General features: G+C 43.5%; 2 protein-coding genes across 2 annotated transcripts; both read left to right on the top strand.

Moving 5' to 3' along the window:
• Window positions 1–3,142: 3,142 nt before the first annotated feature.
• Window positions 3,143–7,658, top strand: c1ql3a (complement component 1, q subcomponent-like 3a). Its single transcript, XM_020940765.1, has 2 exons — window positions 3,143–3,763; window positions 7,479–7,658. The coding sequence occupies exons 1-2, from the start codon at window positions 3,167–3,169 to the stop codon at window positions 7,656–7,658; spliced, it is 777 nt and encodes a 258-aa protein (XP_020796424.1). The 5' UTR covers window positions 3,143–3,166.
• An 11,030-nt stretch (window positions 7,659–18,688) lies between these two features.
• On the top strand, window positions 18,689–23,761 carry dtx3la (deltex E3 ubiquitin ligase 3L a). Its single transcript, XM_020940757.2, has 5 exons — window positions 18,689–18,754; window positions 20,866–20,948; window positions 21,022–21,158; window positions 21,599–21,810; window positions 22,328–23,761. The coding sequence occupies exons 2-5, from the start codon at window positions 20,867–20,869 to the stop codon at window positions 22,395–22,397; spliced, it is 501 nt and encodes a 166-aa protein (XP_020796416.1). The 5' UTR covers window positions 18,689–18,754; window position 20,866; the 3' UTR covers window positions 22,398–23,761.
• The last annotated feature ends 270 nt before the right edge of the window (window positions 23,762–24,031 follow it).

Below are 24,031 nucleotides of genomic sequence, written 5' to 3'. Positions count from 1 at the left end.
TAAATAGTGTCTACTCCCACCTCTGCTGGTGACTAAACCATTTTAGAGTTATTTGTGAGTCATATAATTGGTTCATACAGAAGTGCATTATTTTCAGGTGTGGGTCTTGTGAGATTTTAAGGTCCTATATGATGCTAAACTGATTCTTGTGAGCTTTAAGCCACATTACAGTGTTGTTCTCTCCTCAAAAACAGATCTGTAGTTGTGTTTTGTTTCATTCACAGATGTCCTGGTTTATTAGTCTGTCTACATTATTAAAGCTCAAAATGCTCTGTTTCCCCTTGTGATGTCACGCAGTAGTAGTTTTCAAGTGAACAGCTCCTTTTACCTTTAGTTCATTAGAGATAGGCAATTCCAAATGATTCTAGTGAAGATGTGTGGAGTTTAAAAACACAGAACAGAAAATAGTGTAACTACAGGCCCTTTGATTCCATCTAATGTAACTTGTCTGAGTGCAGTTCTTTTTTTCCTTTCAGATCCGCTCTCTCTGCTGACCTGAGCCCATGCAGACCTTCAGAACGTCATAATAACTCTGGGCCTGTATACTGTGATATGAGCGAGCTGCAGAGCTCGTTCATCATGCACACTCTCATTGAGCTTTGTGTCGATCTGATGATGGCCGTTACCTTGGGGCACCTCTAGTTGGCCCCCACTCCGGCCCCCTGTCCCCCTGCCCCCTCCCCCCTCTGGCTCTGTGCCTGTGGATATTGGATAATGTTATGGCTGCCGATACACTCTAGGCCGAGTCTATGGAATGGGTGGACGTTATAGCGCTTAGACCTCAGCATGTAAAGATTCAGAGGCACGAGGAGGGAAGAATTATAGATTGGTTAAGTGGAGTGAAGAGATGGAGATGGAGAGGCTGACGAGGCTGGTGCGTCTGCTGCTGTGACTGACTTAAGTCAAACAATGTTTGTAGCTAGTAAGATGATGGAGAGAAGAAAAGAAGCATTCTGAGTGATTTGTGAGATGACCTGTTCAGAGGAATGAGAATAAAGTTGATTGGTCAATTTAGATTCTTATGTTCAGGCTGATAGCACCTTAAACCATTAAGCTAAACTTCAAAACTGCAGACAGAACCATCTGTTACTGGCTCATAAAATCATCCTCAATAAACCAAACCACCAAACTTCAACTCATTTCCATAATTTGGATATAAATACAGTGGGCATCGACGAACAAGAATAACTCCATTCTGACTAAATTTCCATTAAATAAAAAAAAAAACTTACATTTTTTTTTTTTTTTTTTTTTTTTTTTTTTTTTTAAGAGTGATTCAGAACCTGTTTTGGGACGACGACGACGACGACGACGACGACGACGACGACGACGACGACGACGACGACGACGACGACGACGACGACGGACGACACTGTGTGTGGCTGTTGAGAGAAAACACCCGAGCTTCACTTTACAAACTACATGAAACCGAACGAGCTGATTGGTCCAGAGGGAGGACCGGGACAATAGGACATGTTTCCTTCTGTCCCTGTGCTGTGGTTGTGGTTATTGACATTTTTGGACATGTCTCCTCCTGTTCCTGCACTGCTGAGACAATTATGGACATTGTTTCTGGTACCCTGTTGTGGTCTGAAGAGGGACAGTTAGGGACACTCTTGTCTTGCCCCATGTCTCTGTGCTGCTGAGGGACAGATATGGAGATTCTTGCACATGTATCCTCCTCTGGTGTTGTGGTCTGCAGAGAGACAGTCAAGGACTCTCTTGTCTTGTCCCCTGACTCTGAGCTCCTGAGGGACAGTTGGTCCCCCTGTGAATACTCCCCACACTTCAGACTAAATGTCTGTGAGACATCCATAAAAGCACAAGTTTGGGGGTTTCTTTGTCAGAAAAATAAATGAATGAATAAATAAATGAATACATTCATCTGAGTGGGACAGTGAAGGTGAATGGACAAATATAACACATAAGTATTGTATTGTTGCATTATTACATATTGTATTATTACAGGTGTTTTACTGTTATAGAAACACAAAGACTCACTGTGAGAGGGGTCGCATCTCCATAGATCTGACCTGTAACTTGGCCTGGCGTCATTACGTGCATTCTAAAGGGGAAAAAATAAAAATCTATTGCGTGTGCTGTTGGCTGATGTAATGAACACCTATATGTATGTAAGTAAAGGAAGATTTGGGCTTCAATGTGATGTTTAGTAAAAGTGATTTATGGAAAAAAGCAAAAAGAGAATAAGAAATAGACACAGGCTTTGGTCACATGTACCAATAATCTGATTTCTGGACATTTAAGATGAATACAGAAATACATGAAAACTGCTAAATCTGAGAGTGTTTATGGAGGCCATGACCAGAAAGAAATCTGATGGTTTCACTTTTTACTTGCCAAATAATCTTATAACTAAACATTTGCTATTAATCTGATTGGAGTCAGCACGTAACCACAGCCACTGTGTGGATTTAGAACGGGGACAACTTCAAATCAAATATTAAACTATGAATCTGATCCACGCAAAGAGGTGCACAACACAATGTCATCAGTGTTTCTGTACAGCAGAAGTCTTTAATACCAACATTCACAGGGGGATTTAGTGTGAAGCCAAATATTTGTTTTCAGTCTTTGGGTCATTACAGAAGCTGAAAGGACAAAACCTGTCCAAAGTGTAAAACCTCAGTCTGTTCCATACGCTCCCTGTGCTCAGACCAACCCCCGTCTGTGTCTCACCACAGAGCTCCCTCTCCTCATCCTCATCCTCCTCATCCTCCGCACTGCCCCGTGCGCTCTGACCGCGTCTCGTGCGCTCTGGCCATGTCTCGTGCGCTCTGAGGGCGCGCGCAACAGAGAGTGGAACCTGTGGATCGACACGCGCACTTCACGCGCTCTTCACTTGTCCGTGAAAGTCAGCCCACAGACCAACAGGACCTCAGAGGGACACAGCGGGACACGGCGGGACACAGCGGGACACAGCAGCTCTGTACCCAGACTACAGGAGACTGTCCCGGACTACAGTGACACGCTTCCTACCCCAGACTCCACAAGGACCAAGGGGCTGGACCTTTGCCGGACGCTTTCTCCCGGACTGCTCTCCACATCAAGCAAGATTCCGCCCAAAAGCCGCCCCGCGGAGCGCGCGGCGCTCACGCGGCTGGTGGGGAGGAGGCGGCTGGTGGCGGCGGGGGTGCTGGGGGTGGTGATGGTGCTGGTGCTGGTGGTGCTGATCCCGGTGCTGGTGAACAGCGCGGGCGGAGCGGCGCACTATGAGATGCTGGGCAGCTGCCGCATGGTGTGTGACCCGTACGGCACGCGCTCTCCCAGCAGCACCGCCCCAGCGCACGCGCTCCCGGAGAACGCGCTGGTCCAGTCTTTACCCACCTTCATCCAGGGACCCAAAGGAGAGCCGGGACGTCCCGGGAAAATCGGCTCTAGGGGTCCGCCGGGTGAGCCGGGCGCACCGGGTCCTCCAGGACCACCTGGAGAGCGGGGTGAGCCGGGCAGAGCGGGGCCCCCAGGACTCCCGGGACCCCCCGGCCCCAGCTCCACGGGGGCCATCAGCGCCGCCACCTACAGCACCGTGCCCAAGATCGCCTTTTACGCGGGGCTCAAGAAGCAGCACGAGGGGTACGAGCTGCTCAAGTTCGACGACGTGGTGACGAATCTGGGCAACCACTACGACCCGACCAGCGGCAAGTTCACCTGCTCCATCCCGGGCATCTACTACTTCACCTACCACGTGCTGATGCGCGGCGGGGACGGCACGAGCATGTGGGCAGACCTGTGCAAAAATAACCAGGTGAGGCGTGCACGTGCGGGTACAAGGGACCAGTAGTGCGCGTGGACAGGGCAGTGGGGGGACAGTATGGGGACAGGGCGGTGTAGGGACAGGGGACTTAGCAGTGAATGGACAGGACAGAGCACAGAGGCGCAGCGCACGACCAGGCTGTGCCAAATACGCACCATGTTCTTCCATCCAAAGGCGCCGGGCTTTTCTTGAGCGTTTATTCTCCATGAATATGGAGCTGCCTCTGCCTCTCACACTCTCACACACCCTCACACACACCCTTACACACAGCTCGCACACACTCTCACACACCCTCTCACACACCCTTACACACAGCTCGCACACACTCTCACACACTCTCACAGCTCCTACAAATGATTATTACAGTGCAAAAATGTAAAATCCAATTATTTTATTCTTAGATTAATAAGATGATAAGGCCAAAGATTCTGAGACTACCATCCTAAAATCATAAGGAGACCAATGCAAACTATAGACACACACACGCACACACACACACACACACACACGAGTAGTTTTTGCATTTTCAAAAACTTGACTAATTTGATAAAAAAAAGTATGATTTTAAATGTTGAATGATTTGAATTATTATTATATTCTTGATAAAATGTGACTAAATAATGCAGATTCCTGGGTGTAGCCATATGGGCCGTGTTTGGTGGAGCTAGTGCGACGGGAGATTTAAGATATGTTTTCTCAGATATAGATTTTGTGGAAAAAAACAAACAAAAATAAAAAACATTTACATATTTTTATGGACAAGATGCAAAAAACCCCCAAAACTAAACAAACAAAAACACAACAACAACAAATGCCTTTTTATATTTTAAAGCTGCACTATGGGCGGCAGTAGCTCAGTTGGTGAAGGTTGGCGGTTCGAATCCCGCTCTTAACATAAACATCACAGGTTGAGCGGTCAGATCCACTAACCCACAGATTGGCTGGTGTGATGGAAAAGCGCTATAGAAAAATGTGACCATTTACCATGTAACTTTTCTACTGCTTGTCTCCATGGAGATTTTATTGCTTTGCCTTGAGCATTCCACAGAATGAAACGCTTTATTCATTACATGTGCATATTTACTCAAAAAAGCCTTGAAAAATCTATATTCTTACTGTGAATATGGTCGTCTCTCCACAGATCTGAGCTGTGACCAGGCCTGGTGGTGTCTGAGAGGATAGATTAGTTTAAATGTTACACTGTGAAACATTCCAGACTAGCAGCAATATTATTAAGACAAGCAGATGGTGGACACTCCACTGGAAACGTCACATAGTGCCAAATTCCAGCTGGTCACATTTTTCTAGAGCACTTTTCCACCTTCAAGGTGAACAAAGTGCTTTACAACATGGAACCACACACACACATTCATACACCAGTGTACACAGACACTCTGGACAAGGTGGGTTAAGTGTCTTGCCCAAGGACACAACAACAGCATTCATCTGTGGGAGCTGGAATCACACCAGCCAACCTGTGGGTCAGTGGATCTGACGGCTCAACCTGAGATGTTTTTTTTTTTTTTTTTTTTATGTTGAGAGCGGGATTCGAACCGCCAACTTTCAGGGCAGTGGGCAAATGCTCTACCAACTGAGCTACTGCCGCCCCGCAGAGGTCTGGTCTGCTCTGAGGTCTGGACGATGATGGTGGTGAGGAGGAGGAAAAGGAGAGACTGAGGAGGCTGATGGTTTGGCTGCTGCGGTGGAGATAGGTCTGATGAGGGTTATAGCAAACAAAAGCGGGAAGGAAGGAAGAGAGAGTGCATTTATAGGAATGAAGTGAGAGAATTTCTGCATCAGATTTATTAGCATTTTTGTTGTAGCTTTGAGAAAGCTTATCTGTAGATTTAGTCTCGTGAGGTTGGGTTCATTTGAAGTTGAATTTGATTCTGTCAGAACTGATGGATGAAGAAATGTTTTTCTACGAGTCTAAACTAAATGTTTATTGAGACGCCAGTATGAATTTGTACACTGAGGCATATGTAAATTGTGCTTCATTTTAGCAAAAAAGGAACAAAACAAGACATAACACAAAAAATATGATCACTTTAAAATACAGAAATGCTCAAAGTCTCTGAGCACAATCACAACACAGCGTGTGTGTCCCTAATGAAACTGCAAATCGCATCAGGTTTGTCCAGTTGTGCACAGTTTTGTATCACGTTTTTGCATATTTACCGAGAATTGCTGTGTGGGAACATGAGTGACGTAGGCTTGTGGGCAGAGCCTTGGGCCCGGGAGAGATTGCTAAATTACTCAAACATGCATGGATGAAATCTAAAATGAGAGAACAACATGGTACATAATACACCCTCTCTAAATGGCTGTAAAATATACTACTTTTAGTAATTCAATACTGGAGTTTAGATATAGTTTATTCTGCAAAGCTCCAAAGAGCTCCTCTGTCCCTCTGCTCCTCACAAGAAACCCAGAGGGGCTCCTTCAGATCAACCTAAAGCCTATTTAGTGACTGTAATGAGCTTTCAAAGTCACAATAGTTTAGTGCTTTGCTCAGAGGTCCTGTGGTGTTGCCCTGCAGCGGAATTGTGTCGTTCTTCAGAGCTGCTGGGCGAGCCGTCAGTAGCAGTCTGGACCTTAGTGCAGCATGAATGACAGTTTTAGAGAATAAAATCTTCTGGCTGTTTATCTGTGATGTGTGGCAGCTGGAAATGAAGTGTGGTTGGGTTAATATATATATTTTTTAATTATTTGTTCATAATAGATCCTCCTTTATCTATAGGACCATGTCACAAGACAAAACTATGTGTTTTGGTTAGACGTGATGAAGATGGAGCAAAGGAAACGAAAATGGCAGCAGGTCAGAGCAGGGTCTGAAGGCAGTGATGATGCTTGTGGGACTTGGGCACAATGAGCAAACTGTTCTGCTGGAAATGAGGAGTGTCTTTAGAAGAACTGAGATGACATGAGCTGGATGAGTTTGAGATAGCTGTTGTTAATTAACTAACTTTTCTCTCAAGATGAATTCTAGTGAGTTTTGTGAGTTCACTCTCACATCACTTTTAGTTTGTGAAAAACATGCAGAAGGGAAGTGCCTTTTTCATTTGAATGAGGGAAAGATGTCTGTCCTTTTCTCTCAACGGGAAGGAACAAAAGTTGGAATTCTGGCTTGTTCTGTTGTTGTGATGCTTCAACCTATCAGATTTAGATTTTCTCAATCACTTTCAGTTAGACACACATATCAGTCTGGTATGGGGGGTGGGGACTTGCACCTGCCCGCACCCGTTCATTAACCCATATATCAAAGTTAAATCTGCACCCCCCCAGTCCCTTTAACATTCCACCTGTTACCCGCCCGTGCCCATGATAAATCACACACAAATTATAAGCATTCTAACTGAAGCTCACACACACTGCCATTACCACAATTTGTATCAATTTGTAAATATATATATGTATGTGTAATCACTACCCTGCCCATAAAATTCCAAAACTTTAAAACCTGCCCATTTCAGCAACTATTGAGGGTACCTGACCCAGTGCAGGACTGTGGGGCAGGGTCTGGAGGACTAAAGGGGAGAATGTGAGGGGAGGTGGGGTCAGGTGTTGAGGACTAAAGGGTTAGGGTTACATGTTGTGTGGAGAACCTGGAGAACCTGGAGAACTTCCGAGCATATCTAAAAAGCTGCATGACCCACTATATATATCAGCTACTGTAGTAGCCTCATTTGAACTGGTCTGTGTGCAGGTGCGAGCCAGTGCCATTGCACAGGACGCTGACCAGAACTACGACTACGCCAGTAACTCAGCCGTACTGCACCTGGAGCCAGGGGACGAGGTCTACATCAAACTGGATGGAGGCAAAGCCCACGGGGGCAACAACAACAAGTACAGCACCTTCTCCGGCTTCATCATCTATGCCGACTAAGTTTCTCATCTGCATTTCCTGAGGTTCTCTTCTGCACCTCCTGGGGTCCTCTTCTGCACCTCCTGAGATCCTCTTCTTCACCTGCTGAGATCCTCTTCTGCACCTCCTGAGATCCTCTTCTGCACCTCCTGAGATCCTCTTCTGCACCTTCTAATCTCCTTGGTTATCATCATCACTTCACTGGCCACTAAGAGACTCTGTACAGGAATTATGTCTCTCACACCACAGCGTATCTACAGCATGATCCGGCTTTTCAACCTCACAAGAACTACTTTAGTTTGTCTTCCAAACGTTATTAATTGGTAAAGACGCTCTGTGTAACTTTTCTGATGAAGGATCCTTCACCTGTTTTTCTTCATATTTGTTTATTTATATATTCCCATTAGCTGAAACCTTTGCCTGGAATGTTGTATGCTGATCATCAGATCCATCTTGTGTTTACTCATTTATAGGTGTTTGTATTGCTTTAAAATACCTTTTAAAACCTTGCTTCTTACACTGAGCGAGGCCCCCTCTCCACAGATCTGGCTTGTGACTTGACCTTGTGGGTTCACCTGCAGGTCTCTCTGAAGATAGAATTAATTGATGCCATGTATAGGATTCCAGGCAAGCATCTGTATGGAGACAAGCAGGAGCCAGGTCCTCCATCAGAAAAGTTACGTAGTGTGCTTAATTTCTTTTCTTCAGGCCATTGCTGTTTTTCTAATCTTGACATGAAATGAATTACATCCGACTTGAGAAAAGTCATGTGATGTTGCAGTGAGGATATCAGGGAGTGTTCAGGGACTGGGAGAACACTAATAATGAATACAATATTTGGATCGAGGACAATGGACAAAAGCACAAATGTTGGATTAGAGGCACTGGAGAATGTCGAACAGGACAGTAAACTGGGATGAGGGGCCTGTCAGCTTTCAATGACCTGAGTCACTGGTCTGAAGAAGTTGGACTGCAGATGGAGCAGTTCTTGGAGAGAGAGCCACACACTGCACAGTCCAATCACTCTAGAGGAGGCATTCAACTGCACGAAGTAAGAAACAGACAGAAACATATTAGACTTGTGTCCGGACATCTAATCACTTGTTTTAGATCAGCAGGATGACATAAACCAGCTATCACATTAGATTTTGTCTTTTCATTCACTATTTATTATTTCTAATTTATTTATTTATTTGTAAAGGGACAGCACATATTAATGAACATTTAACAGGACAGGGAAAAGTACAGCAACAATCACACAAAAGTACATAAAACAGCACGCTTACTATACATATACAACACACTCACTGTACACTCTCTATACATACAATTCATTTCAAACTGTTCATTTGAAGTTTGAAGTCAAGAGTTAAAACCAACAAAAAACAAGTTTAAAAAAAATATTTGGTTAAACATTATTTGGTTGGCCACATATTTGGCCATTGAACAACCACTGTTTTAAAGCTTTAGAAAATGCTGCCAGTGTTGAAAGCTCTCATTTATGAACAGGCACTGTATTCCATGTCTGACCTGCTCGATAAGCTACTACACTATTACATGGGCAGAAAACTCAGAGTCTGCTAAACAATCACATTCAATTTGTCTTTACCCCAAAATAATAATAAAAATGACAATGCATATGTTTTATACAGGGCTTTTCTGGACACTCAAAGACGCTTTACAGAGCATTATTCATTCACTCCACACTCTGTGGTGGTGTGAACTACTATTGTAGCCACAGATGTCCTGGGGCAGACTGACGGAAGCGAGACTGCCAATCTGCATCATTGACTTCTCTGACCACCACCATCACTCACACACACACACCACTTTCAAACTAGACAATGTGGGTGCAGTGCCTTCCCCAAGGACACAATGACCATTTCTTGCCCCACTGTGGCACCTGATTTTCCCAGTGGACCAGGTCTGACCCTGCTGAGCTTCTGAGATCTGATGGGATCAGACTTTGACAAGCTGGTATGGCCTGTCAGACTCTTGTTCCCCTCCACAGCAGCTCAAAGAACCCAACAAGTGTGATCGGGGGCTGGAGGCATTCGGGGGTGTTTAGTAGTTTAGAATTAGGACTAAAACCTTACATCTATAATTACTATTAAAAACAGCTATGCTCTGCATAGTCCAATAAGGTTCATTTGGTCTTCTGATATTTTATGATGTTAGGTTCTTTTTACAGACCAAGAGTTTTTTTTCTTACCTGACAGTTTTGACTGCTCACTAGCGCTCTTCCTCAGAGTGGTCACATGATGTTGCTGTGACGTGTCTGGTCAGCTCATTTATGCAGGTTTTAGCGATGTCTTCCTACCGGTGGAGGCAGGATGACAGCGCCAAAACCAGTATAAATCAGCTGACCGGACACATCACAGCAACATCACGTGACCACTCTGAGGAAGAGCGCTATACAGGTCTTCCTCACAGTCGAAACTATCATGTATGAAACTGCATGCATATATAACCACACTTTTGGCAGACAAATATAAGCAGTATCTCTTTTATGTTGAACGTTTGATTTCCAGACATGATTTGCTCTCCAGAGCAGAAATAAACACATTCAAGTTCCAGTAGGTCTTACTTTCACTTTAATGTAGCAAAGCAGAACAATGAAACACATGTGCTGGTCCATGGTGGAGGGACTCTGGTGTGTCATTGCTGCTGATCTAAAATGTCCAAACACACATCTAATATTTTCCTAGCTGTGTCTTACCCTGTGCAGTTGAATCCCTCTCCTAGTCTGCTCCTAGTGTAAATCAGACTGTGCTGTTACATACAGCAGGTATCAGATGACATGCACACATTTCCAGATGTGTTACTGGTCTTAAGAGATTTGGAACACTACACTTTAATGGTAGTTCCCAGATTTGCATGCATTTTGTAAATCACTTTAAATTGAACTAGAGCATGTATCCTGGTTAACTGTAGTGAGAAACAATCTGATCTTTGATGTGATCATTTGTGTGGCAGAGAGCAAATCACTTGTGAGCACAGGCTGTATACAGAAGTGGACTGGGGGAGTGTGACGTCACCCACTGCATTTGACTTCAGTCAAATGAAGATCATCAAGGCCGGCAGTTATAGTGGCTAATTTGGAGCCAAGTTCCATATTAATAACTTTGAACACATGTATTATAGCAACTAAAGAGCCAGTCAGGAATGAGGTTGCTCAAGGTTAAGAATGGCTAACATACATAACCAGTTCTTTGTAGATCTGTAACATCACATGACTATTCTGAGAGTGAGGAGAAAGTCAATATATACAGATACAAATGTTAAAATGTAAAAAAGAAACCCCCAACCTGCAATCCTCCTGTGGACAGGACACACGCACTTTGACCTGAGCCAGTGGCAGAAGAATGGGCCTGTGTGACTGTGTGTGACTTTCCTCCTTTTCCAAAGCACAATCACTGACGCTGCACCATTTTGTGATTCTGTGATTTTTCAAACAAGTTATGTGATTGTGATTAGATTTGAGATTTGTTTTTCAAAAGTAGGCTGCTCTTCACTGTGTACATTGTAAACGACTCCAGGAGTGTTAACATTTGAGAGACTGAAATCTGAACTGATGAACTAGACAAGAATCCCATGTATTTCAGAACATGTTTGCAGAAGTCTGAACTACAGGGACAAGATATTCCTATAAAAAGAAAGAATATTTTGTTCTTGCAGAGGACATTCTATTATCTAAATAATTGCTCTCTTTGCGTTTTGATAATTGAGCCAACTCAAATTTTATTTAGGATTCTAATGCAAGATATTGTACAGCCCAAACAATCTCTGTCCTGAAACTAGGTGCAGATATTTCTATTAGGAGTCTTCATGATCAATGTTTATTTTAAAAAACAAAAACAAAAACCTGCACACCCTGCAAATAAGGACATTTACATGTTCATAAGACACTGACATGAGTGCAATCACACATGGTGGTGATGAAAGTCCACAAGCAACTTTAAGTGAGTACTTGTTAAAGATGCACTGTGTAACCTAGCTGTCTTTTAGAGACATAAGGGTGATGCTGGTTATGGGCTAGATCTGTGGAGATGCAACCCCTACTCACAGTAAAAATGCAAGTATTTCACAGTATGTTTGAGCAATAAAAACATTTGTTAGTTATTACACACAAAATAGATACATTTAATGCCCTACTACGCAACATTCCATGCAAACAAATAACACCTCCATGACAGTTGGCTGACGAACCACTTGAGAAACAGAGCACCTTTACTTGAGGGATTACACATCAAGATTGCATTTATTTATGTATTTATTATTTTAGCCTTTTTAACAGATATTAAATTTTTCCATATCTCCAGAACAACACGATATGGGATGTATTTTCATCATAACTTCAAGAATATCTAGTGTTGTAATGTGGTGATGTGTGCTTACTTTAGTCCCACGTGGACAGATGGGTTTCTACAGTGAGATGTGCTGTGGTGTGAGGAGCACACGTCTGCAGTGGCCTTGTACAGTCTGCACTATAAACACACACACTATATATATATATATATATATGTACACTATAGAGGCATTATTATGGCTGTATATATGAGCATATGAATGTGAATATGACCAGTGCAATAGAAGTGATCGTACACTTTAACCTTTGTCCAGACAACAAGAGACTCACTGGCCTCTAATCTATCTCCTTAGATGAGTTTAAAGGGACGATCTGACATTTCTGATCTGTTATAATGTTGTGTTTTGCTTCGTTCGCACATGTTTAACATCAGTGAACGAAGTATTTAGGCTGAGTTCTTCTCTCAAACAGACAACACTCTGTTCCTCCTTGTGACATCATCAAGTAATACAGAAAGTGCTCCAAACTGTTTTAAAACTTCATACACCTTCACTAGAATCATTTGAACACTTTCAGTTCTGCAATTGCCAAACTTGCCAAACTTCAATGCCTGGTTGAAACTACTCAGTGCACCAGATGGTACTGTGGACTTTCTGTAACAGTCTCAACTGTTCAAACAGGTAACAATTTAAGGTTATTCTAGTGTATTGTAGAATAAAAGAGTCCAATCACTAAAATAGCTGTTCATCAAAACTATAATTTAATGATCACAAAATCGAACAGACATTCCAACAATGAAGGATTACTCCAGCTCCAGGTCTGTTTCTAAGGAGGGAACAATGTTCTAATGCAGCTTAAACCTTACAAGAGTCAATGTTGCGTATTATAGGACCTTCAAAGGTAATGTAATGGTATGTTTAGCAGTGCCCCCTACTGTTAGACACACAGCACACTGGCCTCATGCATGACTGTTTGGTTGATAGTTTCATAAAATCCACTTTCTCAGAGCTCTGTGTCAGGTTCATGATGTGTTTTGTAGAAGCAGAGATAGCAGCGACCCTCTCTCTTTTCTCACAGGTCAGAGACTGGGACAGAGCTTGTCCATGATACAATGAAATAGAATTATTCTTAAATGATCTGTAAAAAGTTAGCAATTTTACAATGGTGGAATTATATTTTTCTTGTATGAGAACAGAATGAGGCAGTGCTTCAGTATCTTCTGCTGGGGTTTGTCCTTGTACAAGTTTTCATAAATGTCTTCACAAGAAGGTATTAAATCGGACCTATGTCTGCTCTATACTTATAATCTTTGACCCGTGTGGATCATTATGTTATGATTCACAATATTCATTTCATATGAATTAATAAAAGAAACAAGCACTCTGATTTCTGTGTTAAAAAAGTGCGGTGCCCAGTGGGAGCTGATGTCACCGCAAACATCATGAAAGCAAAGCGCCGCAGGCTGTGGGCCCCTCCTATGGAGAGCTGCACATCACACTAGAGCAGAGCGCTACTGAATCCTATGTGTATCACTCATTAAGAAAATAAAACTGGAGAAGGAAGTGTGTACGTCACAGTGGACATGCACCGGTGAAGGTGAGAACAGGAGTTGATCAGCAAAATGTCATCTTGAAAATAAATGATTAAAGATGACTCAAACATGCATGAATCACTCCAAATACAACTTCAGGTGAGTAAAGGGTCAGGAGAAACAACTTTAACCTGGTGAAACACTCTGCTTTTCATATGTTTCTTTGTCATATCTGATGGGTCATATCCCTGTGAAAACAGGACATAACATGAGTATCTACCGTGTTGTATGAACTTTGAGTAAGAGCACTCCATTCATGAGGCCAAGTATTGCTCATAAATGTCAAGGGGAAATATGGGACATTCAACCTGATTAACCTGACTAAAAGAAAAAGTTCCTGAGTGTGACTTTATGCTGTGCATACCCCCAAAGCAGTCATGTATGCCACTCCGAGCGAGAAAATGTAGCACTAATAAACTGGTACCAAACCTGTGTGTTCATCTGGTTTTATTATCTGTGTCTTCTAAATGTGTCTCTGGGCTGGTCCAATGTTTCTGTAAAGGGACAGGAAAGGCATCTGACATAGACCCATGAAATCTATATTCAAATGTTGATTAGAGACAGAAAGTGCAAGGGAAACGTTGGACCAGTACATCTCAGCCACTTGGCCTGGTTAGTACTTGGATGGGAGAGCTCTGGGAAAAACAGGTGCCACAGTGTGGCAGTAGTGGCTCTAGTGTTTACTGTTGTTATACCCTTTGGCAAGACACTTGCCTCATATGAATGTGCTGTGCTTGATTGGTGGACATATAGACACAGGTTGAGCATACAGGAGGCATGGAGACAGTTTAGCTCCAAACATTTCTGGTAAAGGGTCCATCACTTACTTGTCTCCTTGGAGATGTAATTTCTTTACCTATAATGTTCCCTGGTATGGCATTAAATGGAGCCAGCAGGTGAAGAAACCAGGCCAAGTTACAGGTCAGATCTACGAAAGGACAATCCCAAATAGTAAAAATGTGTTTTCACTCTTTTGTGCAGTGACAGCAGTGTTCAGCTCTGCCTGACTACGGCACATTTGCAGTTTTTCAATACCTGGTGACATTTACTTTCACCACTGTCACTCTCATCACAACTGAGAACTGACACTGGTCGTCCCGACCTGTTTGAATGTCCCAACACCAAACCACCACTGCTCCAGTGCCACCCAGTCCAGGGTGTGTACGTGGGGGCTCTGGCTGGTGGTGGTGGTGGTGGGTGTGTGTGTGTGTGTGTGTATCAGCAGTGTGATGTGATTGGAGCTGACAGCACACTGGACTGTATGCACGGCGCTAAACTCCTGCACAAATTGGCCACAGCAGACTATTAAGAGCAGAGGCCTGTGCCAAGTGGCCTCATGCTGCTGTCACTAGTGATCTGAGTGACGAGGAGTTTTACACAACGCTGGGAAACTGCTTTTGTCTCCTCTATCCTGTCTCTTTACTCCTGTCTCCTCTCTCCTAGTTTCTTGTCTCCTCTTTCCTTTTCTCCTCTCTCCTCCAGTCTTGTATCTCCTTGTCTCCTCTTTCCTTTTCTCCTCTCTCCTCCAGTCTTCTGTCTCCTTGTCTACTCAGAACTTGACCTTCGAATAAAAGGATCTTAGGCCCATTCCCAGTTCTCTTTTGTAGCACCACTCTTAGTCCTACCGTTTCAACACGAGGGCTTAAGTGAAGGACTCCCCAAGTGCTATGTGCTGTTATTTAGGTTGAACTGCTTAGACTATTATGATCATCATAATATAATTATATTATAAGATACTATTATGCAGTACTACTATTTGAGCATATATCTTTTAATAATAATGCATTAGTCTTATAGAGCACTTTTCCAGATGCTCACTATCTCTTTGTGATTTGGTGCATTGTTCCATACCCGGAGGTGGTAAGCTACTCTTGTAGCCACAACTGCCCTGAGACAGACTGACTAAAGCCTTGGCCCCGTACCTTTTAGTATAAGAATTATTAAGCCTATTAAATATTGTAATCCAGTAATATGACATTTCACATTGCACAGTCCTTGCACTCACACCAGGGTGAATGCAGCTGGATATGACAGTGTGAGTGTGAGTGAGTGTGTGTGTGTGTGTGTGTGTGTGTGTGTGTGTGTGTGTGTGGGGGGGGGGGGGGGGGGGGGAGCTTAGTCCTGATCTCATGGTAGACCCGGACAAATCCTGGATCTCAAACAGGCCCTGGTCCTGCTTACACAGCACCTGTCTCTGCTCTTGTCTCTGCTCCTGTCTCTGCTCCTGTCTGTGCTCCTGTCTGTGCTCCTGTCTGTGCTCCTGTCTCTGCTCCTGTCTGTGCTCCTGTCTGTGCTCCTGTCTGTGCTCCTGTCTCTGCTCCTGTATGTGCTCCTGTCTCTGCTCCTGACTGTGCTCTTGTCTCTGCTCCTGTCTCTGCTCCTGTATATGCTCCTGTCTCTGCTCCTGACTGTGCTCTTGTCTCTGCTCCTGTCTGTGCTCCTGTCTCTGCTCCTGTATGTGCTCCTGTCTCTGCTCCTGACTGTGCTCTTGTCTCTGCTCCTGTCTGTGCTCCTGTCTCTGCTCCTGTATGTGCTCCTGTCTCTGCTCCTGACTGTGCTCTTGTCTCTGCTCCTGTCTGTGCTCCTGTCTCTGCTCCTGACTGTGCTCTTGTCTCTGCTCCTGTCTCTGCTCCTGTTTCTACTCCTGTCTCTGCTCCTCTCTCTACTCCTGTCTCTGCTCCTCTCTCTGCTCCTGTCTCTGCTCCTGTCTGTGCTCCTGTCTCTGCTCCTGACTGTGCTCTTGTCTCTGCTCCTGTCTCTGCTCCTGTTTCTACTCCTGTCTCTGCTCCTCTCTCTGCTCTTGTCTCTGCTCCTGTCTGTGCTCTTATCAGCTAATGTAGCCTCCTTTGACTGTCCTTTAAATCTATAATCCTTTGGTCCATTTTAGGACAGGCAACATGTTGAACCTAGTTAGTAATTACAGAAATATTAAAGGTACACTGTGTCATTTTTCTGGTGCTGCGTCTGCTTGTTTCCATGGTGATGTTATTGCTTTGCCAGGAATGACCAACAGTATTAAACATATCTATCTTGCATGTTTTCTTTCTTCATTCTTACTACTATAAAGTGTTCTTACTGTGAGCAGGCTGCCTCTCCACAGATCTGACGTGTAACTTGGCTTGTTAATGGTAACTGGTCCAGGACAAATATATGCATTTTAAATTTTTAGTTTCCAAATCTAGATATTTTAAAGAGGGATCTGTCTGCAGACCTCCTCTCAGAGGACTCTCATGTTTCCTGACCACTGTTTTACATAAAACACCCAAACCCTTTCCCCAGCCTGAACCATAACAGACATGTGCCTAATCTGAACCAGACAAAAGCCCACAGCAACATACATGGACAACACACATTTGTATTTATGCCATTGTATTCTTCATGTTTACAATAAAGTGTTATGTGTTTATTCCCTCTACAAGCAGAGCAGAGCAGGGACAACACAAAGACACTTTCAGATTAGGTGGGGTGGGGTAGGGCCCTCTGGGTGGAGCCAGTCTCTCTTTGGCGTTTAGAGGAAGTGGGTGTGGTCTGGGTTATTGTGTGCTTTGTGTATTGCAGTCTACAGAGAGAGGAGAGGCTGTGGTTTTACCTGAGCCCAGAGAGCTTCTGATACTACACACTGTTGTGTGGACAGACAGCCCCTCAGGCACCGATGGTAAACAAAGCACTTTAAAGAAACTGTGTACATCCTGTGCTCTTACTGCTTTAACAAAGATTCTACAATCACAGATGAACCTGGGCAGCCACAGCCTTAACCTGCTGTTAATGTTTGTCTCATTCTCAGAATGTGAACAGGCCATGCCTCATGTGCCTCCCTGAGCTGCAGAGGCTGCACTAGCACTTACTTAAGACTGGTGCAGGTGCTGGAGTTTCGGGAGTGACCATTCAGATCAGAGAGAGACATTTAAGTTTAAATCAACTGGATTTCAGTGTTGAAACTGTCATTAAACATACTTACTTTTATTTATTCAATTACAGCAGTTTTATTGCCATATTTATAAAAATAGTTGCTTTGAGGCATTTGCTCATCTCTATGGAGACTGCCAAATTTTATGTATCTTTGTGGAATATTTCATTCAAAATAATAACATGGAGACAACCATAGAGAAAATAAGGTTTCAGACACTCCATGGTCAAATATGTATATTTATTATAATCACTGAGGCATGGACATTTACAAAAACTAAATACAACATGATGATGTCACACAGTGGCACAGAGTGTTTTGGGCAGAGAGGTAAGGACATGCAAATTCATCAATACCAATTGTTCTAAATGAGGGTATCGATACTGCTCTTAAAATACTTGCATATTATAGTTGCACTTTGTCACGTGAGATGTTGGCAGTGTGTTTGTGGAGCCCTTCCAAAACAAATAATGACTTTGAGATTGATTTGAACATTTGCATATTGTTTGCAGATATATAAGTAGATCCCTGCCCTCCATCTGAGACATGGGCAATTCTTTTCACCATGAGGCCACATAAGAAACAGAAAATACTGTGGAGGTCAAAATGCGTCACTCAATTCTGCATAATCTGAATTGTGTTTCTTTATAAAAAGCAGTAAATATCATTGTTTTGATGTGCTGGTCAGACTGGGAAGAGTTTATGTTATGACTAAACAATGAAAAAGTGTGGCTGCCGAACAAAAAAAAAGTCATTTAAAAAAAAACACCTCTAAAATAAAACAAAGCAGCTTTAGACCATGCATGAGGTCAAATTATAAAAAATATTTATTTTGTAATTCCAAATGAGCTTAAACGGCCGATCAGAGTCAACCGAAGGGCTGTACGTGGCCCAAGAGCTGGACACTGGCCAGGTCTGATCTGAGATTAGGTTGCAATATCATACATACTGTATATACTCTTTAAGAGCATTACTAGAACACTGCTGTGCACTTTCTCAGAATCATCTGTGTCTTATGCTAAAAGGAAACAGAAACATCACTCCACACCTTTCAAAAAATACCAACACATGCACGACTTTTCTCTCATGCACTCTCTCCCAGAGTGCTCAAACTTGTGGGACCGGCCCGGCAGAGCAGAGCCACGCCCCTTTTCAACAGAACCACGTCCCCTTTAAGACGAGCCCCCCCTTCCCACAGCACCACGCCCCTCTGTGTGCAGGTACATCCGGCCCTGAAACACACGCACACACAAACATACACACAGGAGAGCAGAGGATGAAGTAAACCTACAAGAGACGAGCACTCGCAGGTAAGAACTAAATGAATTTTCAAGGTTTGTCATGAAGTTTTATGTTAAGTTTTATGAAAAATTCCAATTAGTTCGATAGTTTTATTACCATGAATAATAGTACATATGTGCTATGATGAAATAAAATACAGTAAATCAAAACAGAAATGGACTAATATGGTTAAACTGATTTCAACGTTTTCTGCAGGTCAGTCTGACAGCAATCTGTGCTAAGACTGTTGAGTTTTTTGACTGGTGCAAACTTACATAAAACATACATAAATAATGTGAATCCAAAAAATCCTGAAACTAACTAAGAAAACTCAAAAATAGAGTGTTAGAGTTTAACACATATTTATGCTACTAATAAATTGTGTGCGCACATCAGTATTTTTATTTATTTTTGTATGACTGGATATTGAACAGCATAGCTATGGTTGATTTTTTTCTATTACTTTAACGGTGTTCATCATCATGTGTTAAGTGAATGTACTCCTGTGGTTATGTGGTTGTGTGATGGTTCACCGTGTACTTGTGTGTACTCTGACTCTCACTCTTGCCAATTCAGACCTGTTCAGAATACCTTAAACAAGTTTATATCTTAGACAGACCAACTAACGCCTGTAAACCTGTACTACAACAGCAACAACAACTACTACTACTACTGCTACTACCACAACCACCTATATCTTCTGATGATAATGATACTACTACTACTACTACTACTTTTACTAGTACTGGAACTATAACTACACTACTAAACTACTGTTGCTGCTGTTACATCTACTACAACTATTACTATGGCAACTTTTACTGTATTACTATATTACTACTGCTTTTACTATTATTAGTAGTGTTATTACTATTATTACTACTGCTTTTAACAGTACTGGAACTATAACTATACTACCTCTGCTATTACCTCAACAACAACAACAACTACAACTACAACTACAACAACTACTACTACTACTACTACTACCACCACCACTACCACTACTACTACTACTACTACTACTACTACTAATTCTGCTGATATTATCACTGTATTGCTGTGGTCCAAAATCACAGCACTTTCATGAGCTGTGCTTCATCAGGCTTTATGAAAAAAACATTTAAAACATGTTAGACTTGTGTTTACTCTGAACAGAGTCTGTGGTACAGTCACTTAAATGCAGCTTAACAGGTCTGACATGTGTGTGTGTGCGTGTGCGTGTGTGCGTGCATGTGTGTGTGTGTGAGAATTGGTTGTGGTACTTTTCATAACCTTACTCTTTTATATAAAACTATCACAAAGGATCAGCAGTTCAGGCCACAAGGAACCAGGAACTAAACAGCTCATTGACTGAGAAAAGCTGTAAGCTCATTCAATGTCAAGAGCTAGAATAACTGTGTTAGCTAATGTTGCTGGAGGGGCTAACAGTTTTATAAAACAAATGATCATTGTGATTAAAGTCTTGTTCATGAGTGAGGGGAGGATGGGGAGTGGGATTGACAGGCGGATCAGTGCAGCATCAGCAGTGATGAGGCTGCTGTTCGGACTGTATCGGACTGTTGTGGTGAAGAAGGACCTGAGTCCAAAGGCAAAGCTCTCAATTTACTGCTTTGTGTAATGACCCAAAGGACAAAATGGTGGATGCAAGCACTGAATAAGTTTCCTCTGCAGGGTGGCTGGGTGCTCCCTTAGAGATAAGGTGAGGAGCTCAGTCACAGTGGAGGAGCTCAGAGTAGAGCCGCTGGTCCGCCACATGGAGATGAGCAGTTGAGGGGAGGGCAATGCTTCCGGATGCTCCTGGACATCTCCCTGGAGAGGTGTTCTGGCCACCGGATGTCTCTGGGCTGGCCTGGGAACGCCATGGGGTCCCCCCGGAGGAGCTGGAGGAAGTGTCTGGGGTGAGGGAAATCTGGTAGTCCCTGCTTGAACTAATGCCCTCACAACCCAGGCCCAGATGGGTGGAGGATCATGGTTATTGCAGTTTGATCTTAGTGTGCAGCTGAAATAAACCAATGAATCAAACAGATGTAGTCCTCCTCTGCTCGGACCACTGATTACAGACTTACAGTGTCAGTTGTTATTGCATCTGTTCTGATTAACGGTGGAATATCTATCTTCTTGGACCTGTGTGTTTCAGAATGGGGAGTAACCAGAGCAGTGAGACACTGCACTGTAACCGCTACCTGAATGGACAGGGCCCCCCCTCGCTGGAGAAAGCAGGTGCGGCTCATATTACTGTATATCTGCTCTAATATTCCTGTACTCATATTCATACATATACGTGTTTGTGTAGCTCACTTGGGCCCCCCCACCCCCCGCACCCAGCCCCCAGGTCAGATGACATGGGTGGTGCTGCACAGAAATCTGCCGGGCTACCCCCATGACGACACCCTACAGGTCAATTTCACCTTCCCCGAGGGCGTGCAGATGGTAAGGGCGGTAACTGGAGCACCCACACAGGGCACAGACTAACTCACACTGTAGTTTAAAGCCCGGGGACCTGGACTACACACTGTGTGTTCTATAAAGCAAACTCTGAAAACCGCGCCCTCCAAAGGCCTATTTTTTCAGAACAATAAAATGACTTCCTGTTTAAATGAGCAGATAATATAATATATGAGAGGCAGGTTGTGTGGTCTTCTTGGGGCCATGTCTGGTTCAGTCCACATATGTTCTATGTAGTAGGTGTGCAGTGTTCTGTGAAGTCAGGAGCCTGTTTAATAATATTGTTTAACTCTAAATTACCTTTTAAATATAGAACATAAACATAAATGAGCTTTAAACACATCAGCCGCTGATCTAAACACAATCACACAAAACATGAAATGTTTGTTTCCTGTGTGCTGATTTCCCATGTTCTGGTGTTACAGGAGGGACACCCACATCCTGGGCAGCCCTACCCCGGCCTGCGCCTCTGTGCCTATGTGCCCGACAGCCGCGATGGCCGCAGGGTCCTGTCCCTCTTGGAGAAGGCCTTCCAGCAGCAGCTGCTCTTCACTGTGTCCACAAATGTCCACGGAGAGGATGTGGTGTCTCCTGCCTCTGTGCCCTTGAAGACCCAGCAGGAGGGAGGTGCTATCATGTGAGTCATGCAGGGATCTGTGCCTTGCTCTGGGCAATGTGCAGAATCTGCTGCACTATATATACTATAAGTTTCAGATGTAGTCACCTGGATCTCAAGACATTTTAACTGTCATCCAGAAGTAATTTTCATCAGAAGGTACTGGCCTGAGAATGTCTACTGCCTGGATAAGTCCTTCCCTGAGGGAAGAGGTACAGTAGGCAGGAGTCTTGATTTAAAAAAAAAAAAAAAAAGGCTTGTAAAACCTTCTACTGGATGAATGACTGATCCATAGTGTACTTTAGTGCTCTAATTTGTTTAGAAAAGCTTTTCTTGAAGTGTACACATCTCTGCTTCCCCAAAGCTTGTGCTGTGCATATGTGCATGTAAATATTTCTCTTCTCTTTGCTTTTGTATATAGTTTATAGGGGCACAAATGTTCAAGCAGCGTTCACATTGGATCTGGTGATGTCATGATATGTGTACTTTGGTCCTTCATGAATGTACTAGTACACACTGAGTGCTGCTGTTGTTACAGGAATGGTTACCCAGACGAAGACTACCTGAAGAAAGTGAGGGCCGTCCTGAAGGAGAAGCTCAATGAGTGACCAAGAGAGAAGAGGTTTATGAAGCACTGACCAATCAGAGGAGAGGCTTATGAAGCACTGGCCAATCAGAGAAGAGGTTTATGAAGGATCGACCAATCAGAGGAGAGGTTTATGAAGGATAGATCAATCAGAGATATCCGAGAGTTTGACCAACAGTAAAGGACTGTGACATGCACCAAACCCTGTGCTTTTGACAATGTGATATTTCCGTGTACCACTGTAACTGTGCTGTGTATTTGTCCCGTGTGTGTGAGCTGTGGGCTCTTGTACAGAATATAAAGAGGTACAAATGTGGCCTGTGTTTTCTGGAATAGTCTTCAGTGTAATTTTGAACCATGGGTTTGGAATAGTGTTCTGATCCCAGTTCATCTCTGTAAAAGCTTCAAGCAGAGCCACTGCCCCTCTGCTCCTCCCTCCTCTTCCTCGCTCCTCTATTCCTCTGCTCCTCCTGAGGTAAATCACTAAAATGTTCCTGTACTTCTGTTTATGGACTCAGAGACATGCAGCAGACATTGTTTAGACTGAATCAAAGTCTAACAGCGTGACTGATAACAGTCCTCTGATCAGGGACAGGGAGGGACAGAAGAATAGAGGGACAGTGGAGGGACAGGAGGTCAGAGGAGGGACAGTGGAAAGGACCGTTCACACTGATGCTCAGGACGAGACCATGTCTTAGACGTTAGTATAAAAGGCCTATGAGGGCCATTGTGTGAGGACAAAGTGAGCCCCCAGGGGCCTGGCCCCTGATGTGTGATAAGGGCCCGGCTATGGCCCTATGGCTGTGTATGGCACACACGTCTAAAGGTCCAGGCTGTGGGTCCTCAGACCCCTGCTTCATCAGATACCGAGCAGATACTGGGTCTGTGTGTGACAAAGAACAGTCGGACTATGGCCTGATTTCAGAAGGGCCCCTCAGTGTCTCACACAGATACACGTGTTTCATGATTCTTGGGGACATTACATTCATTTTTTGGAGACTGATGTGAACCTTAACCATAGTCACTACAAACCTAACCTCTCGAACCCCTCCCTAAACCCTATAACCTTAATCTAAACCCTAACCTAAACCATGACTTCTCACTCTTCTCCCTCACATTAATCTGTTTTAATCCATCTGAACTTTAGACTATGTTTTACTTTTACATTGTCAAATCCTGAGCAACTGAGCAGGTCTGGGCCTGCTGCCACATAAAACCAATGATGAATTTATGTTTTTGATAATAAAGAAATTACATCATGGGAACCTGATATCTGTCCTCACAGGGGCCACGATGTGAGTGTGTACAGGTTTGAGTCCTCACACTGTGATAAATAGTGTCCCACACACTGGCTGCAGATCAGATATTCAGAGCGATGCAGACAGAGCTGCACTGTCCATGTGAATGTGTTGATAGAATACATTTTGAAAATAAAACTAACCTTGCATCACATGAATTGTTGCATGTTGAGGAATTATTTTCTCATATATCAGTCTGCTGCTGCCAAGCTTTCTATCAGTAAGTAGAACTCACTGCTGCTCAGACATAAATCCATCGAATGCAAGGTTGGTTTTACTTCTAAAATTATTCTATCAACACAGACATTTACATGGACAGTCTGGTGTAATAACAGATTTGCTTCAGGTGTTTTGTGGA

Source organism: Boleophthalmus pectinirostris, unplaced genomic scaffold (assembly GCF_026225935.1).
Source record: "Boleophthalmus pectinirostris isolate CB_2022bp ecotype Guang Dong unplaced genomic scaffold, ASM2622593v1 HiC_scaffold_15, whole genome shotgun sequence".
NCBI classification, from domain to species: domain Eukaryota; kingdom Metazoa; phylum Chordata; class Actinopteri; order Gobiiformes; family Gobiidae; genus Boleophthalmus; species Boleophthalmus pectinirostris.
Note: the sequence above shows the minus strand (reverse complement) of the source record. Positions and strands in the feature narration are given on the sequence as shown.